This window comes from Parambassis ranga, chromosome 1 (genome assembly GCF_900634625.1).
Source record: "Parambassis ranga chromosome 1, fParRan2.1, whole genome shotgun sequence".
NCBI classification, from domain to species: Eukaryota; Metazoa; Chordata; class Actinopteri; family Ambassidae; genus Parambassis; species Parambassis ranga.
The window spans coordinates 11283981-11306139 of NC_041022.1; the positions used below are offsets into that span (position 1 = coordinate 11283981).

The 22159-nt window shown below is 40.1% G+C and overlaps 1 protein-coding gene across 3 annotated transcripts in view; it reads right to left on the minus strand.

Moving 5' to 3' along the window:
- Window positions 1-212: 212 nt before the first annotated feature.
- The window catches only part of tbc1d1 (TBC1 (tre-2/USP6, BUB2, cdc16) domain family, member 1), a 35792-nt gene continuing 13845 nt past the window's right edge, over window positions 213-22159 (minus strand). For 2 of the 3 annotated variants that reach the window (XM_028402743.1, XM_028402761.1), the window contains 18 exons: window positions 21638-21770; window positions 21460-21551; window positions 20883-20999; window positions 20589-20714; window positions 20173-20297; window positions 19755-20018; window positions 18893-19009; window positions 18496-18609; window positions 18255-18388; window positions 15261-15461; window positions 12882-13043; window positions 11735-11893; window positions 9522-9622; window positions 9220-9363; window positions 8783-8942; window positions 6739-6908; window positions 2289-2465; window positions 213-1626 (listed from right to left, as the gene is read on the minus strand). In XM_028402743.1, the coding sequence (XP_028258544.1) occupies window positions 1342-1626; window positions 2289-2465; window positions 6739-6908; window positions 8783-8942; window positions 9220-9363; window positions 9522-9622; window positions 11735-11893; window positions 12882-13043; window positions 15261-15461; window positions 18255-18388; window positions 18496-18609; window positions 18893-19009; window positions 19755-20018; window positions 20173-20297; window positions 20589-20714; window positions 20883-20999; window positions 21460-21551; window positions 21638-21770 (2781 nt within the window). In that variant the 3' untranslated portion in view covers window positions 213-1341. The remainder of the gene's footprint in view (window positions 1627-2288; window positions 2466-6738; window positions 6909-8782; window positions 8943-9219; window positions 9364-9521; window positions 9623-11734; window positions 11894-12881; window positions 13044-15260; window positions 15462-18254; window positions 18389-18495; window positions 18610-18892; window positions 19010-19754; window positions 20019-20172; window positions 20298-20588; window positions 20715-20882; window positions 21000-21459; window positions 21552-21637; window positions 21771-22159) is intronic. The other variant, XM_028402752.1, reaches the window with a different exon arrangement.

The window sequence follows — 22159 nt, forward strand, 5'->3', positions numbered from 1 at the left end:
CATCAGAAGGACGTCCTGGAAAACACATGCATGTCTGTATGGTAAACATTGTCTTCATCCTACACCGATGCTTGAAACCCTATATCAAGCTTGTAACACTGACACTGACTAGCATGTTTAGACAAGAGGTGGTACAATCAGCCTGACTGCAGGCACACAGGTTTCCACTGTATGCACACAAACACACACACACAAAGACAGTGGGCCTCAGATGTGCTGACAGAATATGAAATGTATTATAAAGTATAGAATAACAATAATCAATAAAAACAGGAAAAACATGTGCAAAGAGACTCGGGTAAAAGCAAAAATAACTTTACAGTGTAAACCAACAGGTTTGTTGCGATCAGTGAAGTGCACGAGAAAACAGACGCACAGTAACAATCAAAACGTTCAGACAGACACACCAAGCTGCAGCTCGGGGCCAAAGGAATTCAGTGTGTTGAATACAGTAAATGATTAACAGGTGATAGATTGTCTCAACAGCAGAGGTTTTACATTTTCTCAACAGCAGAGGTTTCAAAGCCTCTCATCTACTCAGATGAATCAGCGTGAATTCAAAGGTGAAAAAACAGGATGTGAAATGGACTGGATTTATTGTGTTACTCTTCCTGTGAACTACTGTGCTTAAATGAAGTCTGAAGTGTGCAGGGTCCAGAAATAAAACCATGGAAGACAATTCCAGAAGAAAAATCAGAAATAGTTCACCTCTGCCCTCAGTATGAGAACCACCATTTCTAACATCATTTAACTACTGACATTCAACTATTATAGAAACAAAAAACACTTAGTCGTGAAGTTCAGATCTTCACCCGTCCCTTCTTCATCTCACTTCCTTGTTACACTCCTCTCAACTTTTCCTGTACTTCTTTTTTTGGCTATTTTGGGTTTGTGTAACAGAGATCGATGACACATATCAGAATACTGTAGAGTGGAGTTTTTGTTCTTTGTGCTTATTGTACATTAATTCTGACATTCTTTGGCCATTTTACCCTTACTGCAGGTGACATATTTAAACAAACCAACTGGCAAAATACTTTCACAGATGCAAACAGGTGCAATGTTTTGTCTGTACATCAGGACAGTGCTATATTTGTTAGAGAGTGAGCTGATGAGGGTAATTAAATCTTTAGTTTTTATTTATCTCAACCCGACCCGTTCTGTTGTGTATTTTTTCCCTCTGTTTAACATCAACCCACCTCACTCTTCTTCTTCTTTTGATTCAAACATTCTGGAGAAGAGAAGGTCGTTACATGGAGTCCTCTTAACCTTTCTCCTCCTGGAGATCTGGCTCCTTTAAATTACCTTACCATTAAAAAAAAAAATGTAAGAAAGTAGTATTTATGAACCCTTTGGAAGAACCAGCGGCTGAGAAAGACAGTCTCCAGTCCTGTTATCCACCCTCCTCTCTGTCACTGCGTGTGCTTCAGTAGGTAGGGGGAGTGTGAGTCCATCAGCGGTGGTGCGTATGCCGAGGCTGGTGAGGAGGTCCTGGAGGAGTGAAACTGTGCTCACCAGCTGCTTCCTTTCCTCCTCTAGCGTAGAAACCTGCTCCTTCAGCCTGCCCTCTGATTGCACCAAAGTCTCCACTCGACTCTCCAGGCTGCAGACTCGAGCATGGGACACCTGAGTGGATGCAGTGAGGGAATTGTAGTTCAATAATTGGACTTCCACTCAGATCACTGAAAACAGTGTGTGAGCAGCAGACACTGACCCCGGATTTACAGCAGAAGTTTTACGGAAGCCCTACGAAGTTTAGCACGGCAGCTGCTGTGAAATTCAATGAAAATATTTAAACCAGACATGTATCTCGAGCGTCCCAGAAGTCTAGCTGTGCGCTAATCTGCGAGAGATACGCGCTGGTTCTATTTTCAGGCTGTGTAAGAGGCGTCAATTTGGACCAACCACATGGAGAAGGCAGAAAGGCTGAGAGACGAAACGTGTTTTGACTGGGTAAACTGAGTTTTCAGTAACATTTTGTGTAGCCCAGCCTGATACATATAGAGAGGACATTAACCATCAGCTAACCAGGCAGATTACTATGCAGGAGCTTGCAACATACACGTGGATATGCTATGAAACACGCTTGGCGGGGGAGACGTGACAAAAACATGCCGCTTTGCGGGCCTTCTGTAATGCTTCTGGTGTAAATCCGAGGACAGCACACAGGCTCTTGCAGGATCACACGCTTTGTTCCCAGCATTTGAATGGCTCCCCTCAGGTCGAAGGCTTTATTTGGAAAAAAAAGTAACTTATCTTAATGTATGTGTACATATCTACATGTGTACCTGCAGCTCCTCAAGCAGGTCAAGGTTCTGCTGCCTGAGGCTCTGATTGGTCCTCTCCAGCTGTGCAGCTCGCTGATGCTGGTTAAGGGTTGGAGGTGTGTCGAGTAGCTCATCCTGCAGCACATGGTACTCCACCTCGTAGGCCTGGAGCTGCTTGGATACATCCATCTCACAAACCTAAATAACACAGAGAAAAGATCATCCCTGTAAGTTTGTTCCAGCCATATGTCTAGCCACCGAGAGCAGGCCACCCAGTTTAGATCTGAGTGCCTTAAATTCTTTTCTTTTTTGACTTGACTGAAAAAAAACATGACATGAGCATTACATCATCACTACTGATCATGTGCTTGCAAACCTACATTGTTATCTCATCATTACTGATAAGATAATAACAATAGGAACAAAAAGCTGCATGAAACTGGAATTTCTCTTAAATGTTTCCTGGTCACTTGTTCAGTGGGGGTGTAACAATATTCAAACCAAACCAAAAAAAAGAGATACACAGCTGACATGTACTATGATCCTCTTACATGCTTGACTTAAAACAACACTGTACAGAACACTGTATTTATTTTATACACTAATAATTTTGACTCCAACTGTACATAGTTGTACTGTCTATACTGTACTGTACATTTGTGCTATTTTTCTTCTGTACACCTGAACATCTTTAACCTTAATATAAATTAGACTTATAAAACATGTTATATAAGGAAGTGCAATCATCACTTGAGTGTCATGCCTTCAGTCTGTGACACTGCTGTTATTGACTTACAGCAGATACCCAAATAGTGACGCATGAAAGGTGAAATGACCACACTCCACCCATCAGGTTTCATCACTGTTGAATGGTTTGGGTGTGGCTCATACTGCGGCATATCATTCTCTGTGCTAAAGCAATTACAATGTGTCTTTTCAACTGCTGATTTCTTGCTTCAGATGGTATGACAACACATCTGTTAAATGAACAAAGCAGCAAAAAAAAAACGCAAACTGCCCACTGCTTCACTTATCTGCTTTACACAAAACATTCAACTAAAGGAAGCACTGGTTCATGTCAGACATTTAGGTTGGGTAAAATACTTTGTTTTGTTGCAGAATAAATATATACTAAATAAATGGAATAAAACGAGGATAAAATACAAAGTAGCCCAAATCAGATCTAACAATATTTGATAATTAACCTGAGCTGGGACACTTGTGCCTGTAATATAAAGTCACAAGGAAAAGGGAAGAAAGGTGGAGCTTTCTTGTCATGGGAGCATGTCTGTTAAGATGAAGTATCTGGACTAACTCAAGTCAACAGTACAGATCCAGGCTTGGCCTCATCTATCTTCTATATCTGATCTGTGGGCTGGTCTTGGTGAGATGGTAAGCTGGCTACCTAGCTATCCAGCTATCATGCAACATCCACCCCATCACAGCAGCCTCTGCAGCAGGAATATCTGCTCTCAGAGAGAGCAAGCCACACAGAGACCATGTGGACATGCTGACTGCCCTATGTTTGAATAAACTGTGACTGATATTCACCTCATTTAGCTGTAACTTGCTAAAGACTCCGTAGACAACACAATGGTACAAAAACGGTATAGTTTGGTTTTTGTTTAATTGGTGCTTCTTGTCCTGGATGTGCAGAAAAAACACTTGATTTTGTATATTTATTTATTTTAACCCTCATGCATTGTTCGCAAACACTACCCTAATGTGTTGTTCGGGGACAAAAACGTCCTCTAACTTTAACGGTTTTAAAAATATATTAGATAAATATTTTTTTGAACTTTTTTTGCATAGAACTTTTAATTAACTTTCGTTAAGTTAATTGATTAAGTTCTAATCAACAGTAGTGAAAAAATCATTTTCCCCCAGGATTTTAACCCTTTAATCACCAATTTTATAAGGGGTGGTGCTGAAAATTGAAAAAAAAAAACACAAAATGGCTCATTTTAATAGAAAAGGTGAATGTGGACTGGATTCTTTTGAACCTTTATTACAGTCTTGGTCATGTCAAACATCAGTAAAAAAATTGACTTTATTGCATTATTAGTTTTTGCACAGCACTGGATTTTCTTTTTTTCTCCCATTTTGTCCCATAGACTTACATTATAAACACACTTTTTTTGACTGCACAGCCATGGCACTAAATAATCATGCATTCTTGATTGTTGGTGGTTTACCCTGTTGGTAGGAGGTAAAATTTGTGATTTTTACAGTTAACAACTTAATTACCATATTAACCCTTTACCTGCAGGCCTGTGCTCATGTAGTGTAGTTTCTGGCTTGTATATGGAGTTATAGGGAGTATTTTAGCACATAATTGTGTGTCTACACACTGTGTGTGTATGTTAGAGAGGAAGAGAGCCATTTGCACACTGATCTTGTTGTCTGTGAGTACACACAACCACAGAGTCTTCATAGTAAACAAAAACAAAGAAAGTGTTGCTATGCACGTGTGGCCCTTTGATGTCTACAAGTGCAGACGAAACAAAACAAAAAGGCAAGTGGTCTTACATGTGACCTTGTGGTCATTTGATGGTGAGAAGAGCAGAAAGCAACATGAAGAGAGGATTCACTTGTGCACAATCTCTGGAAATGATTGTGCAGCCTGGCTCTATGAAGGGCCAGGCTGTGAAGCTGTGAAGGCTGCACAAGTAGATCCGTCACTTGTTCACAAGCGAATCCTTCAGTCGTTCACAAGTGAATCCTTCACTCATGCACAGGTGAATCCTCTCTTCATGCTGCTTGCTGCTCTTGTCACCATTAAATGACCAGGAGGATGCATGCAAGTCCACTAGTGTTTTTGTTTTGTTTAGTCTGAACCTCTCAGCATCAAAGGGCCCGGCACTTACTTTTAGGGCTGCAACAAATTTACTTTACTTTACTTTACTAAACTACTTTTAATACTAATTTTAGTAGGGGACTAAACTGTAGATTATATTTGGTTAGTCAATGATTATTTATTATGTTATCAAGTTATCTATCTATGGTGTCTATTTAGTAACATGCACATGTACGTATGGTCGTGTGGAGCGCAACACACCATGGAAAAGGGGCACTTAGACTTCACTTAGACTAATTCAGTGATCTCAACTGAGACACTAACCTAAAAGTAAAGTCACTCTACTGGAGGACGTGTTTTCCGAAAGCTAAAAAAAAAAAAAAACAGCTATTTTACCCATCCACAACTTCAGACGCCAGAACTCCTGGATGTTTTCATTTTACATGCTTATGCATCGCCGTTGTACGTCTGAATTAGGTACACTTCACTTACTTAGTAACTTTATTTTCCTGACTTTCCTTCCCTGACAGTGTGCAAATGGCTCTCTTCCTCTCTAACATACACACACAGTGTGTAGACACACAGTTATGTGCTAAAATACTCCCTATAACTCCATATACAAGCCAGAAACTACACTACATGAGCACAGGCCTGCAGGTAAAGGGTTAATATGGTAATTAAGTTGTTAACTGTAAAAATCACAAATGTTACCTCCTACCAACAGGGTAAACCACCAACAATCAAGAATGCATGATTATTTAGTGCCATGGCTGTGCAGTCAAAAAAAGTGTGTTTATAATGTAAGTCTATGGGACAAAATGGGAGAAAAAAAGAAAATCCAGTGCTGTGCAAAAACTAATAATGCAATAAAGTCAATTTTTTTACTGATGTTTGACATGACCAAGACTGTAATAAAGGTTCAAAAGAATCCAGTCCACATTCACCTTTTCTATTAAAAATGAGCCATTTTGTTTTTTTTTTTTTTTCAATTTTCAGCACCACCCCTTATAAAATTGGTGATTAAAGGGTTAAAATCTTGGGGGAAAATGTTTTTTTCACTACTGTTGATTAGAACTGAAGTTAATTAAAAGGTCTATGCAAAAAAATTTCAAAAAAATATTTATCTAATATATTTTTAAAACCGTTAAAGTTAGGGGACGTTTTTGTCCCCGAACAACACATTAGGGGGTAAAATTTGCCCACAGTGTACCGTTGACCTATGAAAAATTTTAAAGTCATATTAACAAAATTTATGTAAAATTAAGCTTATTGAGGAAAAATGATTCAATTTGTCCACATATTGACAAAGTTATGGCCAAAATAAACAGAAAAATTTCTCTCAGAGGACAAAAATGTCCCGAACAACACATGAGGGTTAATATCAGTTCAGCAGATTTATCAAAAATCAAAATAACTAGTTGCAGCCATATTATAGATTTAAGGGTAAGATATTTTTACTATGTTGCTTCTTAAAACTTGGACTATACACACCTGAGTAACCTTTGTCTAAATCTACCGTGCTCTGGTGTGTTTTGTCATTATTTAGACATGCTTTAAGACAAGAAAGTAAATTTCTTCCAGCCATTTTAAAGTATGTGTTTCATCATAAAACAAATAGGTCAGTCAAATGTACACTAGTTACACATTGCTAAGCAACTGTGTCTCTTTTCTAACCTGGTTGATGGTTTTCTCCATCTGCACGAGGCCCAGATTTGGCAACGTTGTCTTGATGAAATCCACAATGGACTCTAGGCTGTCGTGCTGCAGGATCAGAGGCTTGTGGCTCCCCAGCAGGCTCAAGGCTACCTTGAAGATGACTTCTGACCCCTGCAGGAACAACATATCTGACAGGGAACAAAATAAGTCAAAGGTGAATGAAGACGAAATAGAGAAAGATCAAATAAATGGTGGTGCAGGTCAGAAGAGACTCTGACATGACAGCTTTTTAAATTTCATGTTGCAAATTAATAATGAGGTCAAGTGTTGACAGAAAAGCATTTGCATTAATAAGAGACTTAAATGCTATTTTATTGGAAGAATGAATTGACGTCAGTAAAAACGTTTAAGTAAATATGAATGTAAGCCAGGGTGAATCTGGAGAGGCAGGGTAGGAGTGTGTTTGTGTGTGTTCTTTGAATTCATCAGGGTGTGGTAAGGGTTAGGCAGCGTTGCATAAGATAATGTACAACATTCAAGAATAGGAGCAGAGGTGTGGAGCTCCACACATGATATCAAAAACCCGACAGTGCAAACAAAATGCCCTCTAAGCATAACACCCACAAACACAAACACACACACACACAGTGCTATGCTCAGATGAGCATGAGGAGCCAGTGAGTCTGGTTCAGTGACTGAGTACCATGTAAGAAATTAAGCATGAAAACAACAGTGAAGAAGGAATGAGGGCAAGAAAAGAAAAGAAAAAAAAAACATACACTATGGGGGTGATGGTATTTTTACAAACAATAAACTTGAAAAGGAGAACCGTCACCTGTAAATCTTTATCACAAAAGTGTCTGTGTGTAGGCCTAATTTTTAAAGAGTTCATTCCAGAGAATCTGTGGATAGTGTTTCAAGGAGTTTTGATCATTATCAGAAATCTGCCTCTACCGTGGCACTCCCATCTTCTGTGATCAACCGCAATGCTCATTATATTCATATGTATTTCATTTTGTATGCTCTGCCTTTATAGTTTCCTAAATCCCATCAAGCTACACCACTGTCCTCCCTCCTTCCATTACTCTGGGTTTAAGATCTTGCCTTCACTGTGTTTGTATTCTGCATTGATATGATTGGGCTTTACTCAGAAAGAACAATTTGTGGTTACTAGGGGTGTAGCGGTACATTCGTCCCGAACTGCCACAATACAAATGTCACAATTCGGTTCATGCACTTCAACGCCGAATACAGTCAGTCACAGGCGTCCAGAGCAGGGTGCTAGTGATAATACAACGCAACAGTCACAACAGGAAAAGACCATCTGCTATAAACAGTACGCACACACCAATCCAAAACAAGAATGGCAAGTTCAGACAGCACACAAGAGCCCAAAGACCCGCCTGCTTGTTTTAAATCTGTAGTGTGGGAAAGTTCTTGGTTTCCTGTGACGTACGACAATAAAGGACAGAGAGTTGTGGAAAGGACGAGGATGGTGTGTCAGCATTGTAAGGCAGCTGTACGGTATGGGAGTGGAAGTACGACCAACATGCTAGCGGATATCAGACAACATCGTCCAGATGTGCCAGTCACCGGTGTTAGGTAGAAAAAAAAACTGCAGCAGTGCAACAGCTAGTTCCTGCAACCTGACATTGTTACCACCACAAGATCTTCACTCATTAATGCAAACAGATTTTTGAAGCCTTTTATCTTGATGCCTCTCTTATATTCTTTTATTTTCATTAATAGAAATTTTGGTTTGAAAGTTTATTAAATGTTTATGTACATTTAAATTTTTTTTTGTTTTAGGAAAAGTTGGGTTTGAAAGATTATTATAGTCTCTTAATTAAAAAGTTTATCTTTACAAACTACTACTGCCTGTTCAAAATGAACAGGAAAAAAGCAAACACTAGGGATTTGTTGCTTTTTCCTCTTGTACTGAACCTGTATTGAACCGAACCGTGACACCAAAACGGAGGAACGAACCGAGCTGTGACATCTGTGAACAGTTACACCCCTAGTGGTTACGCAGTAAAGCAACTCTGTGCTTTTGAAAACTTACCAAAGACTCTAGCCACGAAGCCAAGTGGGAAGTGTGAGGCGAACGCAGTGAGGAACCAGGGGGTAGCATACAAGCTGGGCCCAATCTCCTGCTGCTCTAGGTGGCTGTAAAGATCCCGGTGGTAGTCGTGAAGCAGCCGTGATAATTGGTACATCTGAATCTGACAGGAACAACACACCAGTTATGGATTTATTTCACTGTATTTTCAAAGACAGACTTGTTGCAGATGAGATATAATTTGTTCCCGTTTTAGTTCATTTGTGTAAATTAGATAAAAGTGCATAGCACCTGCTTCTTTGGAATATTGGAAATATTCCTCTTAGATCAATAGCTAATGAGAAAAATGTTAAACCACAAATGGTCTTTTTTCTGGCTGGAATAAGGTAAACAAAGTGCTGAGAAAACCTACAGATTTGTGAACTGTGTGTGCATTTTACCTGCAGGATAATCATGTCAGGCCTGTACTGTTTGCGGAGCCCTACATCATACATAAGAAATTTGAGCATGTTGAAGGCATCTTCTTCCCCCATGTGTAAAAGCAGCACTCCAGCAATGAAGGACAGGCCCTGGCAGTAGCCCACCTAAGGTGACAACAATAACAAACATTGTGTCAGGGAGAACAGGGAATGTGGATACATCTTAAGCCTAACAGACAGCTGAGGGTTAGTTATTCCATTACAATAAACAAAAAGAGAAAAAGAAGGCAGCTGAAGTAAAGAAAAGATGAATGAAATGATACCTCAGGGTCGAGCAGTGAGTAGGCTTTCAGTATATTATACAGAGACAGCTGTCCTGCACCCAGCTGGGCTTGGAAATATGGATGAGTGGGGAAAGTGCGACCTGGAACAGAAAATTGCAAAAATATAAGCACTGTTTATTGCGACACCTGACAACGACCTATCTGTTAATCAATTTATATTAATCTAAAACACAGACAGATGAATGTGCTGCCTGAGCCCCACCAAGACCTGTGGGTGTGTGCATGTGTTTGAAAAATGTACATACACTGCTGTACTTTGCCTTAGGATGCAACATTTCACACTTTACTGTTGATGTCAAGAAGGAGCTCAGTGCACGAGCATGTGCCAACCCATTCCAAACCAACATGCTTACAGACATCGTAATAAAACATACATGAATGCAGCCTTTATGAGAAGACTGCGTAACCTGCTTCAGAGGCTTAACATGTAAGAGAGGATGGGACATGCTCCTTTCAGAAATGACAAGATAATGAGGGCAGGGATCCCATAAAAGAACATTGTTACGTGGACAGAATGGTAATTGGCAGATGTGTCAGTGTGTGCTTTTGGACGGAGAACTTCTTGACTTACAGTGAGTGATGTGAGGTTTCAGAGAAAACAATGACAACCGTGTGAGTGTGTATGCATGGAATGTGCAGCAGGGGCTTTAGTTTGTGAACATAATGCTACGACTCTCTCCTATGCCTGAAAGAAATTGTGTGTTTGTGTCAGATTTGCTGTGTGTAAGGTTTGGCAGTGTTAAATTATCACTAAATTCAAAACATCAAAAATACGGTACAGCCTTGTTGTTTCCAGTGTTAATTTTGTTGACGATTCATTTTCGTCATAGTTTTCGTTAACGACATTTTTTTGCTGATAAAAATGAGACGATAACTAAATAAAAACGCGCGGTGCCAAAAACAAGACGAAATGTATTGACACTTTCGTCAACGAATAAAAACGAGACGAAATTATCGATGGAGACGAGATCCAATCAGAGCAAATTTTGTTTGTGGAAGGGAGGGACGAATCAGGAGACGGCGGCAGAGAGCCAATCAGAAGTGATCTCTCTGCGTAAGGACGTTACCCCGTGATGCTGGAAGAAGGCGTACTCATGCATGGTAACACAAAACAGGAGAAGAACAGACACATGGACACGTTTGATGTCAAGACAAACAAGACGGTTTGCAAACTGTGTGGAGCGACTATCAGCGGTAAAAACACAATAAACCTGAAGCGACATTTGCAGACGAGTCATCTTAACTTCCGTTCAAAGATACACGTGACAAAATTTATAGATTAAGACACCGCTGCTGATGGTTTTACAGCATGCGCACTGCTTCTAAGTTGTCACTGCAGTATTTTGCTGTAGTTATGGAGTATTCATGAAGAAGGTCATGACTGAACAGTGTATTCAGGGAGAGCAGCTCACTGTTTATTGGTTCTTTTGTGAAAAGGTCATAGCAACTAAATAAAGAGGTGTTTGTTTCAAATAACACGAGTTAAAGCTGTGCCTGTTTTTACTGCACTTCAAACCTTAATTATTTCATGAAAAAATATATATCTTAGAATTTTAGTCGACTAAATCCACGGCAGATTTAGTAGACTAAAACTAGACTAAAAGTTAAAAAATGTTGATGACTAAAACGTGACTAAAATCAAATGACATTTTAGTCACAAGACTAAAATAAAAACTAAATCAGAAATTGCTGCCAAAATTAACACTGGTGACATCTCACATCTTTAACCTTCATTGTACTCTGCTGCTTACGTGCCGGAATATGAACACAAACACTGTGTTTATTTTCCGGCACATAACACCTTTATTAAAAACTGTTAGAAAACAGTCACAATGTAAGCGGTTACCGCTGTCCCTGCCCTGTTTGATGTAGAGTGAATAACATGCGGCAGATGACACGGTCAAAATGCGGGAGGGTAAGTGCTACATGGATGTGTGGGTGGATATGCATGTGTATATGTGGGTGTTACATGGGTGGGGTGTAGGTTGTGAGTGATTGTGGGTTTGTGGGTGGGGGCTGTCAGAAACATTAAGGGTGAATGTGATAAAATTAGGGTTTAAAACATTTAATATAATGGAGATTACATCAAAAAGGCAAAGTTATTTCTCGTGCTTTTTAAAGAATGATGGAAAAATCAGTAGTAAGTCCAACAATTCATTGAGAATTTTTCTATCTGTGTGTGTGTGTGTTACCCAGATCTATGAGAATGGCGTGTTGCTGTGAGGTCAGTTGTTTCAGCAGCTCCTTGTACGGTGTGTGATTTGACGGGGGTCGGGAAGGCACTGTCTGCCTGAGCAGGTACTGTTCAGAGAGAAACTTCCAGATCTCACCCCGATGCTGCCTCGGGACACCTGGCAGAGATGACAGAGATGAAGGAGGGTGAGGCTGGGATGTCCAAACTGATTTCTACCATTCCTGACTTATTGAAGTATGTGTCTGTGAGATGTAAATTGCCACACAATGACTTTTTGCCCAAAGACACATCTTAAGTTTCTAAATTTGAGGGTACAGTGTTATAATTATACAATTAGAGTTAATGTAATTACAGATTCTGTATTTTAATTCCAATGAATGATGTATAACATGCTAACACACTGGCTGATCCTTAAAATTTATTTTATTTTTATAGTCTTAATATTTTTTGTTCTGTTCTTTTGATTTGATCCCTTTCCCCCTTTAAATGACAAATAGAGCCTTCTGTCACCTCTTGGTATGCAATTATTCCCACTCATGCAGATGGAGAAAGTGCACACTAACTGTCTAATATTTGTAGTCTATAGGGTCCATCACATGCAATGTAAGGCCATAGGTGCTCTCTTCACTGCTAGTTTCTTTGATGTCAGGGTATTAAGGGTCTTGCTGAAGGGCAGCTTAGTAATGATGGACAATGTAAAATTTGCTCCCAACTTTCTATCAGATGGGTAGTCTACTTAGGGCTAATTCAGCAAGTCCTAACATTTCTACTTGTTATACAAAACTTGTGTTTGTGAGAACATGCTTGTAGGTCTTGTTTTGTTTGAGGGCACAGGAGATAACCTTTTTGTCCTCTGAGCAGAACATGCTGATACTAGAAAATGACCAGAAGAGCCAAATCAAAGAGACAGTGGGTGTCGAAAAAGTTAAAGGGTAAATACACACTGATTCTAGCACAAACAGAACAAGTGGAATGCCGTATTTTTCTAAAAAAGCTGAAAGGCCGGTGATAAGAAGAAAAGTTACAATGCATATTTTTCAGTTTTGGAGACTTATACATTAAGCTTTTGGTCAATATTTGCAAATACCTGCTGATGTTTTAAAAGAACCAACAGCACTGATATATGTATCTGTGGAACCAAATACCTTGTGCAACTGCAGCGTGTATGGTCTCAGTGTCAAATTTGACCTTTGCTCGCCCAGGAGTTCCAAGCATTTTCTCCCACACCAAAGTGACCTCCTTCAGACACGGAGTGATTTCCTCATAGTCCAGCTTAAGACGCTTGTTCTGTAGATCACTCTCTGAGGCTACAAAAATAAATAAAAAGAGAGTTTAGTACTAGTATGAATATATATTATATATAAACGTATAACTCTATCTCTAAGCAAACATTAACCAATCATCAATTTTTTGTGAATGTAGAAAGTAGCATATAACTGTTAGAATGTCCGTAGATGATTTATAAGGAAAATATGTGCATAAAACATGAACATAACTTTCACACAGGACTGTCCAAACCTTTCACGGTTTGACTCAAGCACATACTTGAATCCTGGTGAGATGGGTTCATGATGATCTCATGAGTCTTGTCTGAATTCAGCAGCTCTAATGTTAACAGTTCAGTTTGTATATCACATCTTTACCATAGTTCTGCTTCTATATGACCCCCATCTATTGTGGAATTCACAATAGATCACACATTTACAGTATTCTATCTATGTGGCCTGTAATACATCAAGTTTTTTTAGATATGGTACAGTTATTTGAACATAAGCCACAGAGAATACCTTTTAAATGATGTGTGACACTTTGCATAATCAAACACATCGAGGAAACCTCGACCTGCCCCCGGACTTTCAGATTAATACAGCCTACAAAACAAACAAACTGTGAATTCCGTTGCAACATGTTGACACCAGTGATCAAAGAACGTGAGGGCACACCCAGCAACCCTCATCTGTTCCTCTCTTTTTTGACAACACCCTTCCTCTCTCTCCCTACTCTAACAACCTATCTCTTCTTCTCTTTTCTTTGTTGCCAACAGTGCCACATTTGTCTCATCCGTCAACCTCACTCTCCCTCTCACCCCTTTCCCTTGTGGATGCTCCCACCCGTGTTTGCTTTCACTCGTGTGGTGTCCACCCAGCGACCAGCTGCACTGTGGCTGCACTAAGGACAGTGATATCATCACTATGGGACAGGATATAGACAGCAGGGCTGCGTCCCGTTCCAGCCAGCTCTGATACCTTCAGGAAACAGTGGATATTACTTCTGTAGTTGGCAGGGTTTGTTTTTTGAATGAATGATTATGCATGTACTAAATTTAGCAAAAAATAAACTCAAGCTATCCCAACAACGACACAATTTTAATAAACCACATACTTCAATGATGCTTGGCAAAGATCCCATAATAAACACATTAAAAACACAGGATAAACTTTAAAATACTGTGTGTTATAACCTCAGCACTCAAAGAACAAGAAGAAGCAGGAGTGACCAGCAACGTGTAGCCTTAGATAATTAAGGAAGAAAACTTGGACAGAGCAGATAGCTGACACACCCAGAGTAAGAATAGATGCTGCCGGCGAGGCCACGGCTGTGCTGTGCGCCTTATCATCTGTATGGAGCAAGCAAAGTCTACTTCATCAGAACTAATTCACTGGCTGCAGCTCAGCTAGTGCTCAGTCGCTCCAATCTCTCCTCGCCTCCCACTCTTCTTTTCTCTTTCTTTCTGTTTTGCCGGAAAACTCCACCCTTGATAATGCACAACAGGATAGGATACCCCACCCAAGAGCTGACAAAGACACACATGCACACTGATGGGGGGAAAGCGCACACACACTTTCATAACTGACCCATAAACCAGGCAGCAGTGAGAGAGATAAACAGATAGAATGGAGGACAGGGAATTGTGCTCCACCCAGACAAATAACGGACAAAAAAGGTGGAGTGCACCCGGTGGGAGGAATAAAACTCCATCAAACTACAGGCTCACTCACACTCACAGAAAGCCACCACATGCTGCAAATGTGGATACCACTAAGTACAGAATAATTGCAGCAACTGTATGTGTGACACGGTGAAGAGAGTTAGGTCACTGGCCTGACTTGATTTTCTTAAACCAATATTAACAACACCCTGCTGTACGGACAATCATTTCAATCTTTGATACATAAAGAACTGGAAAGCAGGCACATCTGAAGGGGCAAAGATGTTACAGACAAAGACCTGTTTGTCTTGCCATTTAGCTTCCAGAGAGACAAACTCATCACTTAACTTACTTACGTAAAGTAACACTTTTTGTAAACAGAAAAAAACTAGTTCAGTCCAACACAGACAAAGAATTGTGGTTTAAAGGTAACGGTAATTGTGGCTGTGAATATTATTACTCATTATTTTGCTGTCATCATTACATTTTAGGTTTTCACTTCACTTCAACAGGACACAATATTGAATCGTTATGTGCTTTTTTTTAGGGATGTGTGCAGTGTTCTCTTGTGCATGTGTGTTTCACTCCAACTCACCTTGCAGTTTCTGGTTCTCCCTCTCCATGCGCTGCAACAGGATCTGCTGCAGGATGGCCTTCCTCCAGAGCTCCCTCAGCTCCCCTTTGCTCCTCTTTGCCCTCTCCTCAGGCACCGCTCTCATGGAGGAGTCCCCATTTCCTCCAGCAGCCATCTGGCCCACACACATAAGGCCCCCATCTAGACAAGCATCACCCCGCTCTGAAAGAATTATATTAGCTTAGATAAGAAAATGCAGATTATTTAATACCATCAAATTGTGAAAAGGTTCATGTACCTTCAAGACATGACATGTTTTTGTTACTTTCTCCTGATGTAGAGAAGGCGTTCTCTTTAGATGCAACCCTAAAGTTCTGCGTTTATTAAAGGCATTTTGATTCTTTTACCATTACAAAACATAAAAATGTATTAGGAGATGGTAATAGGTATAATCTACAATATATTCCATACAACATAATTATTCCCATTTTTATGAGCAGTGCAGAGTGCAGAACCCAGTGTCAACTACTATAGATCACTGATATAGGTCTGAAAAAAACATCTGGTCTGAAACTGAAAAGCCTGACCTCCCATTCTCGCTCACAGTCACCCTCACAGACACATATGTAAAATAAAAAGAAAATGCTAAACATAGATACATCGACACAGTCGGGTGCCTCACACACACACACACACACACAACATTTTTAAAAAGTGTTTGTGTGACTCCACCCCAAAGTACAGGGTGGATCCCAAGCCTCAAAATACTCTGCGTTGTTTAGAGGAAGGACATACCAACTACCCAGATAGCACTCACTCCTCTTTCACTTCGTAGGAACTTATGATTGATTTGATTATGTACGCATGCACACACACCATAGCGTGGCTTTGGTATGTAAAATTGATGCCTATCTTAGACAAAGGCTCTTCTGAGGAATCATTCTTTTTGTACAACATAGATAGATCTACACACGTTACCATATAAGACAAAGTTTTTGTGTCAATTGACATGAACATTTATGTCAGAGACTTTGCAAGACATACTGAAACCAGCAGTCTCTATGCAAACTTACAGCTTTCACTGTTTCAACAAAACATTAGCAAAAGCTTGCAGGTGTGAAAACTGCAGAGACACATTTGAGCATGAGGGAACTCTTCATTATCCTCACTTAATGCTAAAAGTTACAGGTCTGTATATGTCTAATTTTAACAGAAAGATAATTACACACAAATATACACACACTCTTCCACAAAGTGGCACGATCCACTCCCTGAGTAAACAACTCAGTCAGAACCAGGTTGGAGTGAAAAAACACACACACACACTCACAACATGCAAAGTGGGTCAACAAGGCTGGCGCTTTCCTCTGGCGCTGTCTGTGTGTGGACTGTCAACATGACCTTGAGACGCCGCCACCTCCTGCAACACGCACACACAACCGACACACCCATGACCTCATAGATGTAAGTCCACACAAGTATACACCCAATTAAGACAGCACAATGCTAAATGTGGGGTGCAAATTTCATTCATTCTGAAGACAGATTTCTTCCCTGCTGTTTACTTGTTTGATATGAAATGCACACTGAACGTACACAGACATGTCTTATCATCATTAATCTGTTGTCATCATGGCATTTACTGGGAGCGTGGATGCACTTGTTGGATACAATATCCACCACTGAATCCAGAGGGATGGGTAGAGGAATTAATGAAATATTTGTTGCACGATAACATTTTTGAGACAGCATGAGGGGGGTTACTATGTGGGAAAGCTTGGAGCTGTAATATGTACTGCAGGATTTAGAAATAGTAAACTTTGGCATCCCCAAGTGGTAACAACCATGGCCAACAGCAGTTCCATGTTTTAGCATACCAACAAATATACTACTGTTCAAAGTGCCTGTCATAAAGCTTCAAGTGTTGGTATCTTTCTGGTATGCCATTTCACGTATATACAACTTAGTTGTATAAGGAAAAGATGATGCTTTAGGGTATAATGAAACATAATAGAGGAAATGTATAACTTAAAGACAATACAATATGTGTGGACATGTTTTTACAGGAGCATAATTTTGATCATAAATTTTCTGAAAGGAACTGTTAGGCGTTACTGTGTGACCAAGCCAACTATCTCAACTGTCAACACTTCTTCTGTTACATGCACACAGTACATATAATTAACAGAACATAGGATCCAAAGACTTGCAAGCACAAGCGTGACTCACAGGTCTTTACAGGCTGACAAACAAAAATGTCTGTCAACATATAGCAAGATAGGTGATTGATATTTCACGTATTCAAGGTCAAAGCAATACCTTTATATGAAATACTGCTTATATCCCATCACACCTGCAAATTGTTTAACAGAACTGTCAACTTTCTTGCTACTTGCTCAAGATGTTCTGGATTTGGTCTCAATGACAAGATGCTGAAGATGAACAATAACATACTGGGTCTGCTTCATTATCTAAACATATTTTATACATTGTTGATTTAAAATTAAAAGAGTTCAATAAATTAACAGTAGATGTCATACTGGTCCCCACAACACCCAGTACTGCAGCAAACAGCATTTTTCAAGTACTGATCTTTTTTTTACCCCCACAGTAACCACAGCATTATAAAGAACAAAATGCAAGAAAGGACATGATAATCAGTGTTTCAACCATCATATGACCCATTGTGGTGATAAAGTTCCTACAGGAGATAGAGCCACAGTCAAGTGATTTGTTATCGCTCCTTACCCCTCCCATTCTAACAGCATCACACTGAATGAAAAAAGTGACACTCAGTGGAAAGGCTTTGTCACTGCACATATGTAGTAGTAAGCTATTTTAATAATAGCAGAATTTGTTTTAATGGAAGATGTTTTTAACTGTTAGCCACTCAAAAAACGTGTACCTAGAAGAATTGTGGCTATTTTATTTTATGACTAACAATACAATTACAAACTCAAAGGCAATGCCTTTGTCAATGAGTTACAACTTAAGCATGAGCTTGTCAGTTCTTACCATTGGCGTCTGTGCCTTTCTGAGGTGTTGCAACCCGCAGGAAAATCTGCTGTCTCCATGAGTGGCGGTGGCTGCGCAGAGGGCTTTCTCCTACCCTACATGCTGCATTTGGTGCAGTGAGTGCTGCTACATCCCTAAAAACACATACACAGACACACACAAAGATGCATAAATATTCACATGTAGAGATTACTGCACTCCAGACTCTAAGGTACTATATTTAGTGTACATGTATAGGTACCTGTTCTTTAGTTCAGGACACTCATTCTCTTGGACAGGGGCCAAAAATTGAAATTTCAGAAAATTAGGGACAGAGGAAGAGGAGTGGAGACGAGCTCGCAGACCACCCAGAGGACTGAGATGGGGGTGATGAAAGGATGCAAAGAAAGAATACTTAATGGATATAAAGAGAAACATTCATACAGAGACATGTTGTTTAGAACAACATTTTTGAATGTCTGATATGGTTATGATTTTGTTGCACAATGGTGAAAATAGCTGAGACGTTTCTCTGTGTGAATGGGCACTTGACTCACAATACAATGATAGACAAAACCAAGAAAAGGAAAATGTAATAACAGCACATAAGACAGAGAAAGGAGATACTGCATGAAGTGAAATAAAAAGCAGACTCTCACCTTCTTTTATTGAGCCGGGCTCCAGTAGAGGGTGAGGAAGGGTGATGAATAAGGAGAGGAGAGTAGGATGAAGTGCAAGGAGAAACAGGAGGAAGGGAAGAGTTGGTTGGGATATTTCTGAGAGTCAGCACCAACACACAAAGAATGAGAAAAAGAAAAAAAACATTGCAGTCACAGAGCAATGTACATAAACAGAAAAGTGGTGAAGAGAAATGGCATCTCTAGTTTATGACAAGAAGCAGAAAAGTTTGCAGTAGGCTGAGAAAAGGACAGGAGATTAAGATTGAAAAAATGTTTATTCGTTCCAAGATGGAGACCCGCTGTCCGGATAAGATCGCAAATCCTTTTGACAATCACTTTGTTGTTAGTTCTCCATTCCCCATATATTCATATGACTTCTGAAACACCTGTGAAATGCTGTCGCAGACATGAGTCTGAAACTAACTACAAACAATACTGCAAATACCAAACAGGTTACACTTTCTATTTCTTTATCACACTTGCTTGTCTTTCTTCAAAATCCCTCAGAATGAATAAATTCAATCTCTTGTACCTATTGAAATATATAACCAAGCAACACTTAGCACTCCTGAGAATTTAACTGTTCAGCTGCCATTGGCTATGCTTTTTCCCCCACAGAGGTGCAACATCCTTTGCAACTTTTGTGCATCTGGTAAAATCAGTGATAAACAAAAAAGCCCTGACAATGACCATGAAGGCTGGAATACTACATAAGGAATGATTACCAGATATTCTACCAATGTCTCATGGCAGAGATTTTTTTCCCCACACAAGAGACATTTACTGCACACAAGCAATATAATAGCACACTCTCAATCATCTACATACACTCTCTACTCACTTGCTCTGGTGTGGAGTGTCTGTGCTGACAGAGTAGTGTCGTACGAGCTTGGGCTTGGTTGCTGCAGTGGAGTCCGGTGGCGTGTGAGTCAATATGTGCACAGGGGAGTACTCATCTACAGAAGAAGTGGTTGGGGGGTGACTAAAGGTGCTGGCCCGTCTCCGGAACCCCTGTGGGTGTACCTCACCAGGTAAAGAGGAGGAAGAAGGTGACCAAGGCAGAGAGGTGTCAAGGTGCTTCAGGTCTCCTGTTGAATTGTGACACCTTAAGAGATGAAGGGGAAGACTGTGAGGAGAAAATACTTTAGGATGCAACAACAGCATTGTTCAAGTCAAACAAGTACAGCTGCTCTGACCTTTAAAGCGGTGACTGCTCTGACCTAAAATGAGTCAGTAGATGAGTGCTCAGCTCTGTTTACCTGAGTGGACTGGTGGGTCGTACATCTAGACGGGGCTGATCCTGACTGCTGTTGACAGTACCAAAGGAGGAGCTGCTCTCAATTCCCTCACTGTTCTCCCTCTGAACTCTGGCCTTGCTGCTCCCCTGCCAAAAACATATCAAAGTTACAGAATGGTTTTTACATGTGCACAAAAACAAGGCACTGAGTTATGGACCTCTGCCCAATCCCAAATCGATTTAAAAAATAGGATAAAGGAAAACACAACATAAATACAAAGCAAAAAAAATAAAAAACTGGACAATACACAGATTTTTTTAGCTAAAAATAACATTAACATTCATGCAGTGGAAAAAACTTTGTTCTGTTCAAAATAAGTAATTTGCCTGTAAGGCCATTTTACATACAACTATATATAAGTGCAACAGTATTGATACCTTCCAAATCCCCTCCAGAGACTCGGTGAGAGAGCGTTTTGCTCGACTCTTGAACTGCTCAAGTCTCTGCCGACTGGTACTCTGCTGCTGAGCCTCCGCAGGTGCTGGAGCAGCATCCTCACACACCTACAAACACATTGATACAGAGAGCATCAGTGAGTGAAAGAGTGAGAGGTCCTTCATATTTATAGAATGACAGCTAGTAATGTGCAAGTGAAGGAGATTTTTTCAGTTATTTCCTTAGGGAATCTGTCCCAAAAAATGCAGTTAAGAGAGAGCTGGTGTGAACAGTACCTGTTTGTTCTCTCCAGGCAGAGTGTGCTGATGGCTTCTCTGCCTCTCTTCATACAGGTTTCTTAAAGAGGCCATTACCAACTCATTCTCTTCCTGATCGCTCTTAGGACGAGCCCTCTGCACACACAAACATAAAATAAAAATTTGTTATGTTTTCATATTTGAATTTTTCACTCGAAAATAACGGCACTGTCCTATCAGAGACCCTTTGTATCCCTTTTGCAGCAGCAGGAAAAATGGTAAAAAGCAGTTAACAGGTACATAAAAATCTGTGGTATGCTCTGCTGCAGTTAGGCTATGCCACCACCAGATGTCAGCTGTGTCATAGATATTTTGTGACCGCATTCCCCTCACATTCTTCTAATTCTCATGACATGTCTTTAACTGCACAGCAAATGTTGTCAGTAGATCCAAAGACTACCAAGCGTTAAAAAGTGCTTAATTAAAACAGTTCTATAAAGACAGATGAGTGTGTGACTGTAAATCCCTAAGGGAAAAAAAACCTTCCACATTGATGTCATGTCAGTCTTTATGAACTGACTCCTCTTTACATGCACACACAGAACAGAATCATTACCATAGTGTTCTCAAAGACTGAAGCTTGTTCCTGATTATCCAGAGTGGCCATGTGTCTCTGAAGCTCCAGTTTGGTTTTAGATGGATGCAGACCTGAAAACATGGAAACACAGAATAAAACATTGTAAAGGCTGATCCCTGTTTCCCCAATTTGTAGTGTCTATAAGTGATTTTTCTACCTTCAATCCTCTCACACAGTCTGTGAAACTGCTGCATGGGACAGTTCTCACACTGCTGGCTCTGGGTCTTGGTGCTCTGCTGCAGTGCTGCCATGGAAAATGCCTGCTTCAGAGTCAGCATGATCTCATCCACCTACAGAACAAAATAAAATAGTTGTTATAATATATGAATTGTACCAAGAATTGTATTTTCAATTAAAAATCCCCCCATGAGGAAGTAGCAGGCTTTTTCCCAAGACATACACAAACAGACCAGCTGGCACAGCATGACTCAGTGGAGCACAGATGCACTGAGTAATAGATCCTATGATTTTGAGCTGCATTTATTCTGAACTGATAGCGAGAACAGCCCCTGTGAGAAGTATCTGCCTCATACTTTGTGGCAATGGTATTTAAATCCAAAGAAACCTGTGAGTTTTTAAGCAGATCAAACATTAAGACTAAATGGGAAGCACTTGCATGGAAAAAAAGAAAATTACCAGTTAATGAAAATATACATCACGCTATACTATGTATTTTGTT